This window comes from Halichoeres trimaculatus, unplaced genomic scaffold, assembly GCF_033239565.1.
Source record: "Halichoeres trimaculatus isolate MK-OKI-2021-1 unplaced genomic scaffold, fHalTri1.1 fHalTri1_scaffold_22, whole genome shotgun sequence".
Lineage (NCBI taxonomy): Eukaryota > Metazoa > Chordata > Actinopteri > Labriformes > Labridae > Halichoeres > Halichoeres trimaculatus.
The window spans coordinates 17673988-17695713 of record NW_027437200.1 but is presented as its reverse complement, the minus strand read 5'-3'; the positions used below and the strand labels follow the sequence as shown (position 1 = coordinate 17695713).

At 40.9% G+C, this 21726-nt stretch overlaps 2 protein-coding genes and 1 non-coding gene across 4 annotated transcripts in view; 2 read left to right on the top strand and 1 right to left on the bottom strand.

Annotated features, from left to right (window-relative positions):
* Nucleotides 1-13347, bottom strand: part of chd3 (chromodomain helicase DNA binding protein 3) — a 41258-nt gene extending 27911 nt beyond the window's left edge. Inside the window, exons 1-14 of one of the 2 annotated variants that reach the window (XM_074698880.1) lie at nucleotides 12905-13347; nucleotides 10450-10577; nucleotides 10175-10363; nucleotides 9965-10092; nucleotides 7448-7686; nucleotides 5846-5979; nucleotides 5611-5740; nucleotides 5317-5516; nucleotides 2679-2954; nucleotides 2395-2598; nucleotides 2029-2252; nucleotides 633-764; nucleotides 410-521; nucleotides 77-268 (exon numbers count right to left, since the gene is read on the bottom strand). In XM_074698880.1, coding sequence (XP_074554981.1) covers nucleotides 77-268; nucleotides 410-521; nucleotides 633-764; nucleotides 2029-2252; nucleotides 2395-2598; nucleotides 2679-2954; nucleotides 5317-5516; nucleotides 5611-5740; nucleotides 5846-5979; nucleotides 7448-7686; nucleotides 9965-10092; nucleotides 10175-10363; nucleotides 10450-10577; nucleotides 12905-13067 — 2451 coding nt within the window. In that variant the 5' untranslated portion in view covers nucleotides 13068-13347. The remainder of the gene's footprint in view (nucleotides 1-76; nucleotides 269-409; nucleotides 522-632; nucleotides 765-2028; nucleotides 2253-2394; nucleotides 2599-2678; nucleotides 2955-5316; nucleotides 5517-5610; nucleotides 5741-5845; nucleotides 5980-7447; nucleotides 7687-9964; nucleotides 10093-10174; nucleotides 10364-10449; nucleotides 10578-12904) is intronic. The other variant, XM_074698879.1, reaches the window with a different exon arrangement.
* A 4212-nt stretch (nucleotides 13348-17559) lies between these two features.
* trnan-guu (transfer RNA asparagine (anticodon GUU)) lies at nucleotides 17560-17633 on the top strand. Its single transcript has one exon. It is a non-coding gene; the product is annotated as a tRNA-Asn (tRNA).
* A 641-nt stretch (nucleotides 17634-18274) lies between these two features.
* naa38 (N-alpha-acetyltransferase 38, NatC auxiliary subunit) lies at nucleotides 18275-20987 on the top strand. Its single transcript, XM_074661971.1, has 3 exons — nucleotides 18275-18382; nucleotides 18730-18907; nucleotides 19616-20987. The coding sequence occupies exons 1-3, from the start codon at nucleotides 18344-18346 to the stop codon at nucleotides 19738-19740; spliced, it is 342 nt and encodes a 113-aa protein (XP_074518072.1). The 5' UTR covers nucleotides 18275-18343; the 3' UTR covers nucleotides 19741-20987.
* Nucleotides 20988-21726: the final 739 nt, after the last annotated feature.

The window sequence follows — 21726 nt, the reverse complement described above, 5'->3', positions numbered from 1 at the left end:
TTTCAGAGAAATCTGTCAGCACCAGCTTTCACCAGGAGCGGAAATGAGAAATGTTAGCGAGGCAGAGCCAGGGAACCTCTTTGAAGAGCGAGTAGAGGAAGACGATGGTCTGGATGGTCTTGCCGAGGCCCATCTCGTCTGCCAGGATGGTGTCGGTGCCCTGGGCCCAGGAGAAGCGGAGCCAGTTCAGACCCTCCAGCTGGTAGAGGTGCAGCGTTCCCCCTGTTGATGTGACAAAGTCCGGCTGCTCCTCGTATTTTATCGTCGGCTAGGAAGACGAAAGGGCGGGAAAGATTTTAGGAAAGATTTAAAAGGCTTTTCAGGACAGAATCAACTATAGTTTTAGTGATAGTTTTAAAAGATTCTCTGAAACTTTTCTTGTAAAGATTAAGTGATAACTCTAACTCACATCAGTAACTGGCGATGCAACAGACTCCTCCTCTTCCTCCTCCTCCTCTCCATCCTGGCTCTTGCTCCTGATCTTCCTCGGTTTGTCCAGGTCCTCCTTCATTATGTTGTCTCTGTTAAGAAGAAAGTTTTCAGTCAGTCCGATGATAATAGTTGAAGAAAAAACTACAGAAAAGTAGTTTTCTTTGAAACCAAGTCAATGAGGGTTCGACATGTTACCAGACCTGTGCCTCCAGTAGTTGCTCTTGTAAATCCCAAACTCAGGGATATCCATGTCGTCTCTCTCCCAGGTGCACTGGTCGTAGGTCAGGTCTCTCCATTTGACCAGGTAGTGATATGTTCCCTTCTTATCCACACTGGATAGAAAAACACGTAACACTTATTATGTTTACAAAGACCACTTAAAATCAGAATAATCTCCTGATCAGATTCAACTGGAAACACGTCATTCAGATCCAATTAATTCAATCTGGAGTCAATCACTTTGTCTCGTTTGGAGTTAAAAGAAAAAAAACAAACACTGAGAATGTTTGCGAGTTTCAGCTTGTGTTAGAGACAGGACGGATAAAAACATGACAAGAAAAATGAAACAGACCCGAAGCGATCACAAGTTTTATACCAGAGATTTTAAAAAAAAACCTCAGATTTTTCTTTGTGATGAATAAATTTACAAAGAAAGAAAAAGGAAGAAGGAGTGAAAAAAAGGAAAGGAGAAAGTTAGAAAAAGATGGAGAGAAGGATGGGAAAAGGTAGAAGAAAACAAGGAAGAATGAAAGAAGGACATGAGAATGGGAAAATTGAGAGTAGGAAGGATTAAAAGAAAGAAGTACACAAAAAAGGAAAAAAAGGGGAGACAACAGAAAAGGTAGAGGAAAAAAATACACTAAAGGAAAGACAGCAAAGAAAAGGAAAAAAGAATAAAGGAAACAAAATAACTAAGGAAAGAACAAGAAAGAACAAACGAAAGAAAGACTAGGAAAGAAGGGAAGGCGGAAGAAAAGAAACAAAGAAGAAAGATGATAGAAAGGAAAGAAGAGGTAGGAGAGATGGAAGAAAGAAAGGAAAAGAGAATGAAAAAAGCATTAAGAAAAAAAAAAAGAAATAGGAAAGGAAAAGAGAATGAAAAATAAATAAATTAAAAAAGAAACAAGACAAAAAGACAGAAAGGAAAAGAGAATAAAAATAAATAAATAAAAAAGAAATAAGAAAAAAGAAAGGAAGGAAAAAGAGAATAAAAAATGAATAAAAAAGAAATAAGAAAAAAGAAAGAAAAGAAAATGACAAAAATAAATAAAAAAGATAAGAAGAAAGGAAGAAAGGAAAAGGGTATGAAAAGAAAGAAATAAAAAATGAATTAGAAAAAATAATCAAGAAAAAAGACAGAAAAGAAAGAGAATGAAAAAAAAGAAATAAGAAAAAAAGAAAGAAAGGAAAAAATGTCATATGGAAAGTTTGAAAAGAAAAATTGAAATGGGCCAATTAATAATATAAATACGTAAATAAATAAAACAAGAATTAAACAATTAAATAAAATTAAATAGAAGATAAATAGGATAAAATCAGGTTTGATAGGTAACGTTTCTAACTGTGAAAATCTCTGACCCTACAGGAAGTGGTCACCTGTGGTTGATGATGCGATGGATCATCATCCACTCGGGCTTTATTCCGTATCTGTAGTATTTATCCTCCAGGATGGCGTACTGAGGGTCTTTGGCCCTCCTCTTCTCGCTCTTCCCCACGCCGTTTTCATCCTCGTTACCTGAGCCGTAGTCCAGACTGGGCGGCTCGTCCATGTCCGTCTTCCTCTGGTAGTTTCTGTACATCACCGAGTGGAAGATCTCCAGCTGAGAGAAGAGGAGGAGGAAGTTAGTCTGAAGCTCTTATTGGAGGTTAATGGAGGTTTTTTAGTAAATGATATGAACAAAGTCTGAATATGAGCAGAGATTTGTGATCATGTGAGGTTTGGAGTTCTCGTTACTCTCGTACCTGCAGCTCAGTGATCCAGGTGCAGTGCCAGTACGACTGCCCAGCTAGCTTGACGAAGAACTCCCTCTCAGCTCTGCCCTTCATCGGAGGTGGAGGAGGAGCATCAGGTGGAGCGTCTGGGGCTGGGGGGACAGGGATAGGAGGTGGAGGCTCACCCCACCTCCAGTGGAGGATCTTCTGGACACGGCCTTTGATTGGTGGACACTAAAGAAGGAAAAACTCGCGCTAATTCATCGCACATTTTAATCTGCGTTTTCTAACGAGACCTCCAAACGACGTCTCACCGTGCAGCGTGGACACAGCCACTCTCCGTTGGGGATCTCAGGCAGCGGTGGATTCAGACAGTGGATGTGGTAGGAAGACGTGCAGGTGTCGCAGCAAAGTAGCTCCCCGCCGTCTTTACACACCCGACAGAACTCCATGTGGTCGTCATCCTCCTCCTCTGCGCCCTCCCTGCTGGGGATCCCCGCACACACCTCTGATATCACTCTGTCCTCGCTGTCCTCCTCAAAGTCCTCAAAGTCCTCGTCTTTAGCCTCCCACTGGATTCCCTCCTTTTCCTGTAAAAACGGTTGAGTAAAAGTCTGAATTCTCTTGTTTCTGAGCAAAACCAGCAATGAAGTTAAAGAATCAGTATGATGTATTTATAATCCATGGAGTCCTGCGAAAAAAGAAGTCTGACTATTTTTGTTATTATTTTTTAAGTCTACACCCAAGACGATGGGGAAAAGTAATCCAGGTGTTCAGTTCAGAATTCAGCACACAGGCAAACAGTTTAAATTCTGACCCTAAAAGTACAATACTATAAAAGTTTGAATTGTTACTTTACAATTTTACGATTAAATATCAAAATTCTGGCAAAAAAAAAAACTTCAGCTTTGTACTTTTTCCCCTTAGAAGTGTGAGTAAAAGTCAGAATTCCACATCTTAAAGATACTATGAGGAGGATCTGTTTTGATTGAACTCCCTCGCCCCCTTGTGGCCTGGAGTCTCCGCACACTGTGGGTAAATTACTTCTAGTGAGGTGTGTGTTTTTTTGGAATTAAAGATCAGATTGGAGATCAGATCAAAACAAATTTTCTTTGTTCAAGACAACTTACTGGATATAACACGCTGAGGTAAGATATGTATCAGTACAGTTTGAAATCTGACATCAAGCTAATGTTGTAGCAGCCGCCTATATGCTAGCTCGGTGCTCTGACGTATCTGTAGGCTAACATGACAACAAGTAAACACTGTCAGTTTGTAAGTAGTTTAGTAGCTGTTTATGTTTAGCTCAGCTGGCAGCCTGGTCCTCTAAGACATGTCCATAATGGGTAACATCAGTAAATCCTGGTTAGCTTTGTCCTGCCAGTCATCTACCAATCAGAGCTAACGTAACCTCACTCTTTATTTTATTGATAGACTCTCAAGTTTGAACAGACCACTGCAGAATAACTGCTGACTGTGGGTTGGAGTGAACAATAGCACAAACAGATTGACCACTTTGTTACTCTTCCATTTATTTTTCTTCTGCTCTTCTGTCCTTTTTCTGTCTGATAGTTAGGATCCTGTGTCCACCACCACTACAAAATTAATCACAGAAATCATTTCTACCTTTTCTCTACTAAACTTCGTCGACCGGTGGTGTTGTTAAGAGACCTAGACGTGCCTGGACAACCCGAACTGGAAGCTAGGAAGTAGCAATTTAAGATAAGCTCTAACCAGCAATATTGGCGCTGATAATCTCATTTTAAAGTGTGGATTATGATCAGGCAAATATCTAGAAAGGAGACTTTTTCAAGATCACTTTCAAACTCCTCACAGCTCCTTTAAGGAAAAGTCAGAACTCTGACTTAAATCTCAGAGTTTAAAGACTCAAAGTTTATATCTCTGATTAAATCTCAAAAGCCATTAGATTTTAACTTTTCCTCAGATTAGTGGACTAAACTCCCTGAGTCTGACTTTGAGATTAAAACTTTGACTCAAATCCCAGAATCCTGCCTAGAAGTTAAAGAAAACGTATGAATTTTTTTATTTTTATGGAAGAACTCTGAGATTTAAAGTGACAACTTGGAGCTTTTTCACTACTATCAGAATTCTGACTCGAAATGTCAGGAATTTATCATTTTTCTGGCCTGACCTTAAATTAAAAGAAAACCAGAGACCTAAATCTTCTTCCTTAATCAGAAGATGATTTAGGTACGGTAGATTTGCAACTGCATCAAAGCTTTTCTATCAAACAATAATTGATCTGAAAGAACAGAATGACTCAATAGTCTGATAAATATTGACATTTGAAGCGATGATCTTATTTAATCCACAGCTGAGATTTGCTGGTAAGAAGGTCAAAGTTAGGAGTATTAAATATCAAAGCTTGGCAGCTGAACGTGAGTCCACAAATGAGTGTTTATAATACGTACAATAGCAAAAACCACAGGAAACAAGCAGCTCATTGTGAATCAGACCAATGAATCGTATGTTTCTAAATCTGGAGCACAAATCATGTGTTTGAAAAATGATTCTCTGTCTTAGTTTTCTGCTTTAATGTGCACTGCGCTTCTATTTAACCAACAAAACTTGATGCCATCCGGATAACGTGGAATAAAGCATCTTTCCTGGAAGCGCTGATTCAGCTGACTAACCTCAGACAAAGCACCGTGTCATGGAAAGATAAAATGAGCTCTGGCTTTTATTACTGAGTAGATTTACACCAGCAGCAGCCCTTCAGGTATCTGTCTTTGTGCTGCGTTTGTGTGACTGCGGCGCACTCTCCACTGAGATTTGTGATGCAGCCACAAAGTTGCTTTTCATCTGCTGCTCCCAGCAAGTAAACACAAGACACTTATAACCGCGGCTTCACTGATGCAGACGTGTAAATATGTGAATCAGGTCAAACATGGAAAGCAGAGACCTGGCGTGACTCTGACTGGTCGTACTCACACAGTGCGGGCAGCTCCACTTGCCCTCGGGGGCTTTGTCCAGCTCGGGCTCCAGGCAGACGAGGTGGTAGGCTCGGGGACACGTGTCGCACAGGATGATCTCTCCGCCCTGCTGACACACCTCGCAGTAGTCCTGATGATCTGTTTCATAGCCGTCCCCTTCCTCTTCACCTGGGACTTGAGGGAGCGACACAGAAACATCTACAACACGCATGAAAAAAAAAAATTTTGGTTAAGAAATCAGGTTAGAGACAGATACTACATCACAACAATTTACATGCAAACTTCAGCTTACTTTTCTTCTTCTTTTTGGCCGGCCGTCCCCTTTTATTCTTCTTGACCCGTCCCGAGCTGTCAGAGCGAACCGAGGAGCTGTGAACGCTGGAGTCCTCCTGCTCCGATTCATCTTCATCCAGATCCTCGCTCTGACAGGGAACCAAACAAAGGTGAGGAAAAATAAACAAAGAAAAAGGTGAAGACAGGTTAGAGAAATAGAGCCGGGAGAGAAATGATGGCGGGTTTGCACTCACAGAGCAACTCTTCTTCCTCTTGGCTCCTATAGGCGACAGTTTGATCCGAATGGGGGCCATCTTTTTAGCCTTTGCCAGAGCCTTTTTCTTGTCGGGGACTCGAGGACTTTTACTTCGCTTCTTATACCCAGGACCTGGACAGGTGTGATATTAATTTGACATTAAAGTGTGATAAAGTACAAACAAAGAGGGAAATAAAGATGTCAGTCACTACAGTTTTCTGATATGAAATGTCTTTAAATGTCTTTTAAACATGTCTCCCATATTATGCAAAAATCACTTTATTAAGTCTTTTAGTGAAATCTGTGGGTCTTTGGCTTTCCTCCCAGCCCACAAAATGTGATATTTAATGACAAAACCTGTACTAAGTAGTGCCTGTGAATGTAAAATCCTGACCTAAAACGAGCTGTTTGGATTTTGGGGATTTGCCGACGTCAGCGATTCCCTTTTTTGACCAATCAGGAGCAAGTCCGACCTGATTGGTCCAACAGAGCAGATACCCCCAAACCCCCTCCCTGCCTACTCCCCTCAATCTCTTCAGGAGCGGGGAGGAGAATGCCAAAGTTGAAGAGCCATCACTGCTCTGCTTTTGGCTGTAAACAGCCACATAGTTCCATGCACAAGCTTCGCATCTCTGAAGAAGACAGACTAAGTGTCTAGAGTTCATTTATCAGGAAATGTTCCAGCTACACTCAGTAAAACTGTGCATGTGTGTGCTGGTCACTTCACGGCCGACTTCTTTTCCAACTTTGGACAGTACAACAGAGGGCTAGCGAATAGACTGGTCCTGAATCCAGGCGCATTACCAACCATCCACCAACAAACCTCAGACCCTGGAAATGTGATTATTTTAAATGCTGTGTGCTGTGGAGCAGATGTAAGAGCTTTTCCTCAGTGTCCCCCCCCTGTCTCTGTGTTAGCTTCAGGATGCTAACTTTAGCTGCTGTTAGCCAGTTGTTTTAGCCTGTAATGTTACGGTAAACGAGCTTTGCTGTTTTCTAAACATTGTGCACTCAGAGCTCGTGGCGCCGCTCTCAGTGACGCTGAAGAGCGGGGCGGTATCAGCGGTGGCTCATTTACATATGAAGGCCACGCCCACTAAATCAGAGCGTTCTGGACAGAGTATTAAATTTCCCTTTTTCCCTTTCAAAACAGTTGCGAATTAGATAATATGTCAAACATAGCTAGCAAACCTGCATTTGTGTGGTGCAAAAAACCTAATGTTAGCCACCAAGGCTAGCTCACAAACAGCACTCAGTGTTGGGTGTAACGTGTGAATGTGTTTCACAGCCTTAGATTGACTTTTTGGAACAAGTGAGTTTATACAAACTACAAAAAAAGAGCAGTGTCACTTTTTTAGCAAAATGTGATGACATGGAGCTAGCTTGTTTTAGGTTTTCAGTCTTTAACTATGCAGATTCAGGCCACACAAAAGAAAATGTAGAAATTATAACATATTTGTTCATATTTTGAAGTAAGTAGTGAGTTTACAGCTGTTTAAACTTATTTAAGTATGTGTATTGTTTCCCTTTAGGGACCAGTATCTGAAAGTGACGTGCCAATAAACCCTGTAAAAGCCGTTGAAAAAAGTTATGTGCTGACCTTTGCCCTCTTTCGTCTTCGCCTTTCTTATCGGCGGCGGCTGAGGTGGCGGCTCAGGCGAAGCGGTCGCTGCGGAGACCTGCTCAGCGACAGCGATAGCAGCAGCCGCAGCCGCAGCAGCGACAGCAGCAGCGTTGCCCTTAAAGGGGTTGTTGGAGCTGAACTCCCTCCACTTGGCTCCCAGGATGGTCATCATCTTGGACATGGGGATCTTAGGGTTCTTCTTGGCGATCATCGGCCTGAGAGACAAAGAACTATGGTTGTTAAAATGCTCTGGACAGAGACAACAAAGAAATCTTGAAATCTATGAGTGTTGTTAAACACTTGTTTTATTTTCACCAATTGTTAATTAGATCTATATCAAGGAGTGGTTTGTATAACCCGCAGAACAACGGAGCAGAGTTTATTAATCCTCTGCCGCTCTGTCTGCCAGTGGAGCGGAAACAGACAATTACCTCCTGACATCAACATGCAGCAGACATTATGGATTACTTAATGTTATCAGAGTCAGAGCAGGTATGAGTCAGACACGAGCCGAGGCTCAGGCTGCCGCTGACAGCCCTGCTGCTGGAATACAGAAACCAGCTGCGATGATAAAGATGCAGCTGCTGGAGGAGGACAGGAACAAGCAGTGCTCTCGGTTTGAATCCATGACACCTGTACCTGTAGCTCCACAAGGAAGTGCTGTTGTTGACGGAGCTGCCACTGAAGCAAAGGCACGACTGTGTGACAAGTGGTGGCTCTGAAGAACAGCCTGACAGATACATGATTGTTTTTAAAGTGATACAAAAAACAAACTGGTTGCTAGCAACTAAAAAATTGTATTGTTTCTTTTTGGGCTTTTTCCACTTTTAGTGAGAGGATCTGAGAGAGTATGAGGAGACAGTGGATAAGACAGCAAAGGAGAGCAACAAGGAATAAAGCCTCTGTTCAGGGTCATGATTTAACCCATGGGCTGTTTTGTTTTGCAGCATGAAAACTAGATGGGCATGATAAGACTTTAAACCCCATCTCATTAGATAGAACAGATACTGATACTAAATAATCATCAATAACACGCCTTTTGTTTTTGTCCACAGATATACAGGATGTTTACAAAATGTTAAATGCATACTGAAAAAAAGATTAAGTTGGTGACATCATTGTATCTTGACTTAAATATTATAAGGACATTGTTCTGAAGATGTCTGATGAATGCGTACACTGGCGTAGTGTGCTTCGTTTTTTCACATTGAAGGATTAGAGCCACGTGAAAAATGTAATTAAAATTTTGAGGAGTTAATTTGTAATGTTTCAAGAAAATGTTGCACAGCTATGAGAAATATGATATGGTACGAAAAGTGGAAAAGTTGCAATACTACAAGATTAAAGGGATAACGTCACCAGAAAAATGTGGTTATGAGAAAAATTCAATATGCATCAAAAAGACATTTGACATAATTTAACCAACTTGCCAAGTTTAAATTACGTTATAATAATAATAATACTTTTTATTTAAAAGAGCTTTTCCTCTGTGTCCCCCCTGTCTCTGTTTTAGCTTCAGGATGCTAACTGTAGCTGCAGTTAGCCTGTTGTTTTAGCCTGTAATGTTACAGTAAACGAGCTTCGCTGTTTTCTAAACATTGTTCACTCGGAGCTCGTGGCGCCGCTCTCAGTGACGCGGAAGAGCGGGCAGTATCAGCGGTGGCTCATTTACATATGAAGGCCACGCCCACTAAATCAGAGCGTTCTGAACAGAGGGGCTATGAGAGCCTGGAAACATTGCTGCTGTGCTTGATTTATTGGCTTTTTGGACCAAAACATGTCACTACCATTTCATGAAGACATCAATGATCCATGTTAAACTGCAGAAAAGGAGCAGAATATCGGACCTTTTAAGTGAAATCTTATGAAAAAACAGTTGTTGATTAAGTGAAAAAGCCTTAAGTCATAGAATTTCAAGAAAAAGTTGTAATCTTTCTAGAAAATAAGTCCTGATGCTTAGAGATTAAAGTTGTACTGTTGAAATAAGTCATTAAAGTACTAGAATAAAGTCACATATCTCAAGAAAAGTCATAATGCAATCTAATTAAAGTTATAATGCTTCAAGAAAAAAGTAAGATTAAAGTCGTTATGTTAGGAAAAAATGTGATGTTCTGTAATAAAAGTCATAATATCTAAGACCAAAGTCATAGTGTCAAAAGAAAATTCATAATGCAACATTAAAGTTTTAATGTTACAAAAAATTTGTAATGTTTCATGAAAAAAGTTTGGGGCAACAAAATTAAAGTTCTGTTGTGTACTGAAAAAAAAATTGCAATGTTACAAGATGGAAATCGCAGTGATAAGAGTCAAAAGTCGTCATGCTATGAGATTAAAATCGTTCGGTTTCAAGGTAAAAAGTCATATTGCCCCAAGTTATAATTTAAAGAAAATTGAGCCAATACTTTAATGTGGAAAAAACATAATAGGTAATAGGTTATCCTCTCCAATTAAAGGCATTTAAGTCTGAAAAAGTAGATTTTGCGGCTCCTCTACCTCATGAACTGGCTGAAGGCTTTGTAGTTGGTGAGTTCCCTGTAGTCCTCCTCTGTGAAGGTATGATCAACATCCTCCAGACCCCACTCCTTCGCCAGCTGGGCCGAGGTCTTCTGCTCTATCGGTTGCTGCCAGAGAAACAACAATCAGCGCAGGAAGATAACAGATTAAGAGGACTGAGCTTAACAAAGATGGTTCAAGAGCTTTTACCTTTGTTGTTTCCTCCTGACTGCTATCTCGGTCTCCATCGTCTTTTTTCTTCTTCTTTGTTTTCTTCTCCTTCCTCTCTTTATGTTTCTTCTTCTTCTTCTTCTCTCCAGAGCCATAGTCGCTGGCTACACTGTCTGAGTTCTCTCCGTAGTCTCTTTCTCTGTCTGAGTCCCTTTCTACATCACTGTCCTGGAGATAAGAAAAGAGGGAGACACTTGAAAAGAATGAAGTATTAATATCTTTAAACTCAAAGCATGACAGCTTAACAAACTTACAATCTTTTTGCGTTTTTTTGCTTTGACTGGTTTCCCTTCTTTGTCCTTCTTCTTTGTCTCCCTCTTCTTCTTAGGTCGGCCTTTCTTCCTGATCGGGACCTCTTGGTCTGATAACCCCGGCTCTTCTTCTGGGGGGGAAAAAAGCAGAGAAGAGACATGGGGGGGATGAAGGAGGCGAGGAAGAAAGATCAGTCGGATGATAATCTTCTCAAATGCTTCCAAGCACCCTGCGATAATCCCCGCTGAACATAATTACACACAACAAAAGCTGCGTGATAGCCACTGTGGCTTCCGCGACCTCTGACCTCTCCTGAATTGTGACACATGCTAAATTAGATACAGTTTGTCAGGGGGCTGTAAGTAGATTTGACAGCTGGTTTGCTATAGAACAGAGATAATTGGTTTATGGTGAGGAAAAAGTGTGACCAGTATCTCAGGGAGGCAATATTAGCTTTTGAATACAGGCAACTTTGTGTTCAAGATGATACAACCTGAGGAAAATTGTAGTTTTGGTCTCTACTCCTGTTTCATATCAGACTGTGGCACTTTGTGTCTAAAAAGAAATGATCTCTCTGCTTGCAGGGGAAGATGATGTGAAAATATCAGGCCAGCTATTCCCCATGGTGCCTGTGCAATATCAGAACCACAAGAAAAGCAATTTAACCTGTAACCTGACCTGGCTTTGGAGTATTAAAGAGATTCAGCAGCGGCTCTCTGCTTCAAAGTGCTAACTGCAGCAGAGCATTAGAGCGTAGCTGAAATACAGGCTGCGGTTTCCGCCATGCAACCAGTCCGTTTGAAAGCCTGCGATTTCTCTGATTTTATTGTCTGCCTGCCTTTGTTGTTGAGCGCTAACCCACCAGCAGCAGCAGAAAGCAGCAGTAACAGCCCCCCAACACCTCCTCCTCTTCCACCACCACCTCTTTTCGCTCCCACCCCCGTCCTGTAAAACAACCCCGCTCCCCGCGTGTCTGTACAGCACGCAGCCGCTGAAGACACGCCGGGGGCGGCGGCAGCACGCACGCGGGGCTCGGTGATTCAGAGGCCGCCAGCTAGCGGGACGGTGCGGCGAACTGGAACGACTTTCCCTGCCGCTGTGCTATTCCCACAACGGGACCTCGACCACCAAAGCGGCTGGAGGTCGACGGGGGGTTAAATAAAAGGTCCTCCAGTGAATTACACTGGAGTGTAATTTATCTGTCTGGGACCGGCATGGCGGCAAATCTAGAGTGCTGCTAATTAAGCTTTCAGACAATGGATGATAACACTATTATTCAAATACAAATGACACCAGAGTCTCATGAGTTTTAGCACAACCTTATGTCATCTCTCTTATTACATGTGCAGTCTCACTTTGAAGTTTGTCTGCGAAATACATCGAAACCACAAAATTACAAGTTCTCATTAAACGAACTTCAACCATAAGGCTGCCGCACTGCCTTTTTTAACTTGAAGCTCAGTGGTTAACCAACCTACTTTCTGCTACTGCTTCACTGTCACAGAAACTTCCAGAATGACACCCAGTCAATCATATTCAAACGGAATCAATACTGCAGATGAAGCAGTTCCTGCAGCAGCCCTGTTATGGGAAACAGTTATATGATAAGAATGGTAGATAGCTGATTGAGATGCTAGGCTAAAATAAAAGGTTGCTGAAGAGTCACACCTTCCTGGCCTGAGCGTGAGCATGCAGCAGCAGCAGTGTCCTATTTTGACCTGTCATGGAGACAATGAGGGTAGTGAGGGGGCAACTTTCTGTCTCACGCCGCGATTTCACACCAGCTTTCATGTCTGCACAGCAAAACGTATCATCTCCTCCCGTGATGGGTATCAAATATATGTAGCCTGCGGCCAGCGGAGTCCATGTTTGTGCCCGCCGTGAGCTTTGTACCCTTCAGGGCGACCTTATTACCCCGCAGACCGAGCTCATTTGCATGTCATGACATGTCTGGGAGCTGTCAAAGGAGATTTAAGGGACAACTTTTTTTGATGCTGGGGAACATAAAAAAAGCAGCCGTGGCAAGTTGGTGTAAACTTTGTTGGGATGTGCAGGAGGTGAGGAGGAAGTGGAGCAGGAGAAAATGAGCCGAAACAACACAGAAGACTCACATTTTTTTTAGGGACCGGATTTGAATTTGTTTTTAGTTTGTTGCAAAGTGTTTTGAAAGCGCGCGCTCGTCGTTTTCGCGGGATAAAGGTGGAATAACGGAAACATGTAGCGGTTTAATGAGCTGAAACATTTGCCTGTGTGTCTCAAATCTCGACTGTTAAGTATGTTTCTGTAATTTACGCGCACTCGACTCCTCGCAGTAGGCATACTGTACGTGGAGAGGCAGACATGGGGCACAAACTGCGGCTACTTCCAACGAGCTATTCCTCCACATATTTAGAGCTAGTAAGTGTTTTTATCCCGTGCGCGCGCTCCCGACCTGTCCGCCAGTTTTCTTTACTGTACCTGGCGCGGCTGGTGTTGCAGTTTCCCGAGGCGCCGCCGGCGAGTTTATGTCGCTTGCGTTCTCGTCTAGGTCTCCGTCGTCGTCTTCTTCATCAAAATCTCCTCCCTCGGAATTAACCACCATGCCCTCGTCTTCCTCACAGGACCGGAGAGGAGAGGACATTATATTCCTGTCATTGGGTCCGTCCTTGTATGCAAAAAAGCGTATTCTTGCTCGAATGTGTGATATTTATTTAATATTCAAATCGGCACAGAAAAAAGTGGGGGGCGTTTTGAAATATTTTACACTAGGCAGAGCAACAAAGATGGCCGCCCTCTTATATTTATTTTTTAACAACCCCCCCAATAAGAAAAAATCCCCTTACATAAAAAATGGCTGACTATATTATTTCAGAACGCACCCCCCTCCTCCTTTCTCTATCTCTCTCCGTCTCTCTTTCTCCCTCCGCGTGCCCCCTCCCTCCTTAAAAACGTACACATTGTTACAAGAAAAAAGGGGTGTGTGGCTGCATGTAAGTTACATTGTTAGTTGTTTGTTTCTTTTCTGTCTGCTCCCCTCCCTCCCTCTGTTTTTTAGCTCCCTCTCTCGCTCCCCAAGTCCGGATCAGTCACGAATCCGACAGACTTGCCTGGTGTCACTGTCACTTGCAAGATCACACGCGACAACTCTCGCTTTCTGCATTGCAGAGCCCGACACAAATCTATCAAATATGGCCACCTTAGATTCTCCGGAGCCCCCACCGTTGTATAAAAAAAGTATTTTGGAGCAGCAGGGTTGTGTGTATGTGTGTGTGTGTGTGTGTGTGTGTATGTGCGTGTGTGTTTTTATGTGTGTGAGTGCTGGGGAGGGATCGAGAGAGGGGGGTTGGGAAAATCTGCCGCAGCCATGCCCAGACTTACATCAGATTGTATTGCTTAAAAATTAACTACTTGTGGTGGGGATGAAAACAATTCAGAATATGCAAACTACACCCCCCTCTCCGTAAACCACCACATTAAACAGCTCAGGGTGCACGGCTCCTCTCTGCCACTGAGGTTTGAACACAAACACAAGTATTTTTGTGCACACTTACTGTAAAATCTGAAGCTGCAGGCTGTGTCAGCTGGATGGCAGTAAGGCCATGGGAGTCCCGAGATCCCCATCCAGCCCTGAGTGGCTGCTCTGGGCGCTTTCTGTTTTGACAAAAGGAATTTTGATTTGCAGCTCATAGCACATTTAAACCTCGGTTAAAGCTGGAACAGAGGTCACACTGGAGAAACTGGCAGATGAAATATGAAAAATGAACAGTATTTGGATGCAAGAAGTAGCTATTTTATCCAACATTGTAAATCTGTTTTCCAGGAATGAGGAAAAAGGGCAGAAGAAAAGTGTACGGAAGCCCTTAGCAGACATGCATCTGTACATTTTAATTAGTTTTCTTGCAACAACACATATCAACTTAGTTAAAGCTGCAAAATGACAAAACAGACTTAAACAGGTTTAACTTACCTAATTAATATGGGCAAAAAAAATATGCTTTGTTATCTCAACATAAAAGTTGAAATCTCATGAAATCAGCTGAAGAAAACCTTATTTAACCAGAAAGCTGGCTATAAAAAAACATAGTGCTTCAGTTATGAAATATTTAATTCTCTTCAGCTGGAAGTTTGCTCTTGACCCTGAAAACAGTTTAATCAAAAAATGAAAGTAGTAAAAGGACCACTTACAGTTGATCCTGGAGATTGAAATAGTGCTCATAGCAAACTAAAAGACTAGGCGATGGTGTCTGAAAGCTTTGAATGCTGAGTGGGACTAAACGGAAGATTCAACAGGTGTTTTTTCATTGAAGAAAATCAGGTGTATCATATGAGAAAGAGCAGGCTTTAAGAACAACATGATATGACTAAAGTGGAACTACTCCAACTATTCGCTCGCTTACATGACCTACATGTGTGTAGTGTTAAAATCCTACCTATGAAACAGGTGTAATGTAAATGTCAATAAACTCGTAAAAGGTCAGAGGTCAACGGCTTTATAGTTGTGTTCAAAATTTTTGACTTGATGTTAAAAACTAAGAGGAACACACTTCAAGTCAAGCTATCCATATAGTTAACATTACACAAAATTCCTTTCCTTCAAAAATGTATCCACAGAATATTTGGGGTTTTCTACGGAAGCCCAGAAAGGTCAATCTTTGAACAATATTTCACTAGAGCTTTTTGTCAAAGATAAGAACAGAAAAAGCTGAAAAAAAAAACTGAAATAGCGCAATTATTAATCAATGCTAAACACTACATTTTAGGGCCTGTGTCCACTGACAGCATTTTTCATGCTCTGAATTTTATGAAGAAAATAGAGAAACAACTGTTAAACATAAAATAGCTTTAGTCAGTAGCTTACTTTGTAAAATGTACTTAAAAACAAGTGTGATTAGTGTCTCTTTTATACAAACCTCTACCACTGTTGTTGTAAAGATGATTTTGATTGGTGGGTGATTAAAGTGACAGTGATGGGACCTCAACTGATAGGGTCTTAAGCCTAGCAACAGACAACAGCTGACCCCATGTGCACTAAAGAGGCTCAGGACTCTCAGCGCCAGTAAAACTTCATTTAGAAAGTTGACATCGCCAACAGTAAGAAATGTGGTCAGTGGAGACAGGCCCTTAAGTATATCAGTAAATATTCAGCACTTGACTCTGAACCACAAATGTTAATGGAGGTTGGCTCCAGAGGCAGGCTTTAAGGCGCAGACTGCATATGACTACTGCAGATCTAGGATGTAAACAAGACATGGCGAAACTGAGAGGTTACTAATGTCTTAAAGCTGAGGTTAAGAAGTTCCCTTCTTTTTGTTAATAACTGATGAAACATGACTGACTTTCTTGAAACACTGTATCAAAAACATACCAGAACAATCTTAAATTTTAAAGGTAATCCTGTATTTTTTTTCTTTACCTTTTAGCTACTTAGTGTATGAATCCTACCCTGCCATCTGCAACGCCTCCATAATTTATCCATAATGAGTGAAAGCAAGCTCTCCATCTATCCACTGCTGCAACAGGTGTCTGAGCTGCTCTGGTCTCCCACAAACAAGAGGGGAGGAATTTGTTAGCGCTTGATCCAAGAGTGACACACATGCACAGAGTGACAATGAACCCAGCAGTTATGTGTGTGTATGTGAGGTGTCTGTATTCATGACTGTGCATCTGTCTGAACAAAACACTAGGGTTAAACTAGCCTGGCCTCTCGCTGGTCCGCCGCAGGCCCTGACACACTGCACTACTCTGCTGTGACTTCACCCCCCTTCGTGTCCGTTTGGCAGGGAGACATGAGAGGATGAGAGGGGAAAAGCGCCTCCCCTGGGTGCTGCACTCCAGCTAACCCAGATTTTATGCAGTGTGACACACACGGAGAAGACACCGGCGCCTGTGTTGCATTCAGAGCTGAGTTTTCTGAATCCCTGGCAGCCCAGACAGAAGAGAATGCTGATGTAATGTTGGTGAACTGAAAGTATGATATTCCTGCTCTGTTTAGTCCACACTGGGGTGAGCAGCTGAGGAAGTCCTTCAAAATGAAAGAACACCAGACACCTCATGACTCAAATACACAAAAAAAAAAACACTTAATAACATATATGTCAGAATCCAAAGAGGTTTTTTTTTTTATTTTTTTTTTTTAGAAAAACTCAGAATTCCGAATTTTTAAATCTGTCTTTTTCCTCAAAGTCAAAGCTTCAATGTCAAATTTTAGAATAATAATAATAATAATAATAATAATAATAATAATAATAATAATAATTTTGACTTAAATCTCATTTTTAGAAAATGATTTTGATTTACATGTTAGAATTTTTTCAGAATTTTTATTTTTATAAGAATTGTTACTTTTATTTCAGAACTCTGAAGAGCTGTAGGAGTGAGTGCTTTTGGTGTCCAAGTTTTGACCTTGATCTTTGACTTCTGGCTTTAATTGTCAAGTTAAAACAATCAGTTAAAATAAGATTAGAATGCTGGCACTTAAATCAGAATTTAAACATATGTAACTGTATTTATTCCAGTATTAACTCAATTTTATACATTGGAAATTTAATTTAGTGGTTGCGGAATTTTTTTCCTGTCAACTGAAGGACTTGAACACACCATGCTGATTTCGGTACCGCAATACTCCAGTCTCGAACCCACTGTTATGAACGGACTTCATCAGGGAATCAACAAGTATCCTTGCTGACTATCTTCATGTAAACGTTGAGTGTGACTAGTGTGCTGTTAATTCGCACTTTAGGTGTATATCATGACCTATCCGCAACTTGTAATTCGACAGGAACTGCACATATAGTTGCTAGTGGAAACATATGAGTTATCAAGACGCCAGCAATGTGCCTAATGAGTCTATTGACAGTCATTTCTCATCTGAGAACGTGTGTGAGATATGAAGATAACGTCTAGAGTAAGATTCTACAATATAATATGAAGGAATTATCAAAAAGATCATATTGGGTAGTGGTAAAAATTACAACACGCCCCTTTACAAGCCACCGTCGTCTCTGGGATCGGCTGTCACTTTCCAATCTCATCTTCCAATCGTGATACTCGCTGTCCAATGTGAGATTGGAGCGAGGCCAATCGCTCCAATCTCACATTGGAAATTGACCAATCACATCTTACCTCTTACCGTCGTCTCTGTGGCGCAATCGGTTAGCGCGTTCGGCTGTTAACCGAAAGGTTGGTGGTTCGAGCCCACCCAGGGACGATACACTTTTCCATTTCACAACGATAGATCTTTAAACACTGATTACGTTTTATGAGTACAACAGTTTTGCGTCAAACTGTGTGTCTTAATTTTTGAGGAATATATTCCATCACAATACAGATTAAAACCACACTGGTAATAGTTATACATCGGAAATACAGGCCACACGTACTCACATTAGCATAATCAGCTTTTAGGCAATATGATTATAAAATTTAAACATTGTCTTCCGGATAAGATATTTTGTATGAATTTCACATGTGTTGTCAGGAAAATCTCATCAAGGAGACGACACATCACAATTGGATTTAAAAATTGAATTATTGAGCAAATGGCGACTTTGTTTAATATAATATAAGGTTTGGGATATATTCTAAAAATAACAGATATACGGCCGGATTGGTTCGACTACTTTAGTCATGAACTAAATGCAACTAAATTTTGGAACTATGGGTGCAGTTTCTTTTCTGCTGAAATAAAACGTCGTTCTCTATCCCTTCTGTTTATTGTTTTATATGTCAGCAGTTGTCTTTTTCTAACTATATTATTCATCTTTATAATTGTATACATTTATAAAAACTAAAAGACCATATATGGTCTGTCTTCGTAATTTCTTTGGAAGGTGAAAAAAATAAAATTTGCATTTCCGGTTCTGCTGGTCCGTCAGCTAAATTGCTCCGTAGGCAAACGTGTGGGAGGGAGGTGATAAAATGGCAACAATGATTGAGGAAAACGGTCCTTCGTCTCACGTATGTTGTATTCCGCTTAAATATTTGACATGGTTATTTATATTATTTACCGTGTCAAAGCGCTGACTCACGTTTCCAAAAATATTCCAGGGTTAAGGTGCGACATGTTATAGCTTAGCATTAGCCGGCAGCTAACGTCTGAGGTAGATCAGCTGATGTGTCAAATGTTGTATCCCATAACTCTAAAACGTTATCCTTATTGTGAGATTTTGTTTGCAAGACTGAATTCGGAAACATTCCCCAGTTAACGTCGATTCATGCTGTTTAAGTTATCCCACAGCTGAGAGTGTAAACTGTTGTGCTTTCTACGTTGAGATTGACTCTGTTACCCTTCTGTTCGCACACAGGAGCAGACTGCTGTGTCCTCCTCGTCGTCCCAGGCCAGGCAGAAACTTGAGGGTCTCCTGAACAAAAACATGAGGATCCGCATGACAGATGGACGGACTCTAGTGGGTCTCTTCCTTTGCACGGACCGTGACTGTAACGTCATCCTGGGATCAGCTCAGGAGTTCCTCAAATCTACAGGTAAAGTAAAACTGAAGAACATACAACAAGATGAAGAAAATAACATAAATATTATTCTCTGTCAAAAGTTACTTCAAGTAAAAAAACAAGTCCTACTCAAAGCATGACAGGGGGAAATAGACAGTATTTCAGGGAGTGATTCCTGGGGATGTAATAAAGATGAATGCTTTATTTTTGGCTTGTTCCTTACAAGTCCACATTCAGGTTTTCGTATGCTAAGCCAGGGATTCCAAGAGTGGTACTGGGTGATCAAGTACTCCACATGTGATTTGACAGAATTTCTTCGCTCCCATAAACACTGGTCTGATCATCACTACAGCACCTTTACAAGAACTGGAAGCTCTCAAGTTCTAAAACTAGAAGAAATGTTTTATTAAGTAACCAAATTAAATTCGATTATTCTTCAAAGATATATATTTTGAATAAACTGTCAACAAACAGCAACAAAACATAAAACACAAGATTAAATATATGAAAAATATTTTGGCATGATAGTGTAGGCAACGAATCTGACTTGTTGCCTACACATTGGGACAACAAGGAGTGGGACTAAACTTCAAGTGAGCATCTGAGTCAATGTTATAACTGCTTTCTTTTCAAAACAATAAACCTAGAATAGAACATCAAACACAAGGTAATAATAGCCTACGTAAATGAATGTACATTATAAAAAAAATACACATAATAACATTTTTTATTCCTTCACAGACACATTCTCCCAGGGTGAACCCAGAGTCCTGGGCCTGGCGATGATCCCTGGTCACCACGTTGTATCTATCGAGGTGGAGGCAGACAGTCTGGAGGACACGCCAGGATTTGGAGCAAACTGTTGACGACACCCTGCACATTAGCAGGACTGTTTCTTAGTGACACAGCCGAGACGGACTTCCGGATAGACTCGGCATGATTGCTGCAGGATTTTACCATTTCACCTCTGCAGACACAGAACTCTTGTGTCAGTTTTCTGATGAAGATGTGTCCTTTGGCAGTAATGACTGCACAATACAGAGTGCGTGTGTGTGTCTGTAAGCTGCCTGGGTGTGCTATGTGTGGATAAGTGTGAGCAAACAGCAGTTACATGTGAGTGTGTGGATGTTTCAGTGATGTGTCAGTAAATGTCATTTTGTTTTCAAACTGATTCCTGTGTTTGAAACTTTTGTTGTTACTAACAAAACAAAGGAAAGAAAGATGACTTATTGCTGGGATTTGGGCTCCTTTGTAAGTTTTGTATCACCTGCTATGACCATATTTCAAACGTGTTTATTAAAGGACAGATACTCTAATACTTAAAAATGTTCTTTTGTAGTTTCATAGGAAGCCAAATGTGGAATCATGGCAAGGACAGAAATTACAGTTACAACTTAGCGCAAAAACCTGTGTACACATCACAGAAATGAATGTAAACACACAGGGTTTTTACATTTTGAAATGTTGATTTTATGGATAAAAGTGAGCAACAACCTCTGCTTGAAATGAACATGTTTACAGCTCTGAACAGCTCATTTCTTTAATGAAATACACTGAACATGGGTGAATTTTTTGACTTATCAATAACTTTACCTTTATTTTCAAAGCTATTCAATTTACAAGTTTTATCTACTTAGTGTCATGGCTTCCAAAACAGGCACTCTGAAGCTGTCTGCAAATTGGCGAATATATCCCTTTGCCTCAGCCGTACCTGATGTACAGTACTATGTACATATTAAGACGTTAATTGTGCAAGTGGCTGACTATATTGGAACCCATGTTTACTCTAGTGATGTGTCATGCTCAAAAGAGCCAATGCTTTGTAGTGAATCAGTAGAGCTGGCTTCCAACTTCTTTCCTTTTGTTGCTCAGCTCTGCTGGCACAACTTTGTTTTGATTGTGATAGTAGAAAGGGGATCGCTCTGTCGGGTGTGCCTCGTCCTCAGTGAGTGAGACAGCTGACAATGGTGAATAAGGCTGTGTCATGAGAACACATAAATATAAATATGAATGACCCGTAAATGAAGGATCAGCATTTGTTTGTTTTTTTGTTGTTGTTTTTTTTTTTTTTTTGAGCAAAAAAAGTTGTGGTCAAGTATTAAACAAAACTAAGAAAGCCTGCTCTTGTAATAGACCAAATGCTCAAAATGAGGCGTTTTATTAAAAAATAAATAAATAAATAAAAAAAAAACACTGAATGCAAAAGGGTTTATCAATACACAAACCATATTTGTCAGGTTAGGCTTAAATACGCAGCTAGAAAGAATACTGAAGTAGGGGCCATTCAGGAGCCGAAACAGTAGGTGTTCTATCAGATTCTCCTACCCATCGAAAATTGCTACTTTGTGGTTCTGCACATGCGCTCTACGGCATTTGTGTTAACGGCCGTAATTTTTTTGCTCCCCGTCAATGCTTGAGTTCAAATCATGAGTCAAGAAGGACAGGGGCCTAAAGTACAGGTTAAAACTCATCAAAACTAGTTGGGTTTAATAACACAGGGGTTTAGAGGGAAAATTTCACGATTTATTCATGAATTGAGTACTGGAAGCACTACTTGAAAACTACGCTATAAACGCAGCGACGGTAAAAAAAAAAATAAACAGTAGCGAATTTTGACGGAACACCGTCTCTCGGAAGTCTAGCTAAAAGAACTTCCCAGTAAAGTAACGTGTTGTTGCTAACGTGAATGACGGCCCAACCGTTAGACATGAAAACACCATAAATCACTCGTTTACCTAGCAGGAACGTGTCTCAAAGCCCGGAGGGCCGAGAGTACCAAGTTGGTCGTACAAGTGTGTTTTTGTTTGTTCGTTCATTTTTGAATAAAAGCAAAAAGCTCTACCAGAGCTCTC

What these genes read in the sequence shown, in the direction of transcription:
- naa38 (XM_074661971.1), top strand. Translation starts at nt 18,344, where the DNA reads ATGGCAACAATGATTGAGGAAAACGGTCCTTCGTCTCAC. An exon ending in AAAACGGTCCTTCGTCTCAC is followed by an intron (nt 18,383 to 18,729) that starts GTATGTTGTATT and finishes GTTCGCACACAG; the next exon opens with GAGCAGACTGCTGTGTCCTC. An exon ending in GGAGTTCCTCAAATCTACAG is followed by an intron (nt 18,908 to 19,615) that starts GTAAAGTAAAAC and finishes ATTCCTTCACAG; the next exon opens with ACACATTCTCCCAGGGTGAA.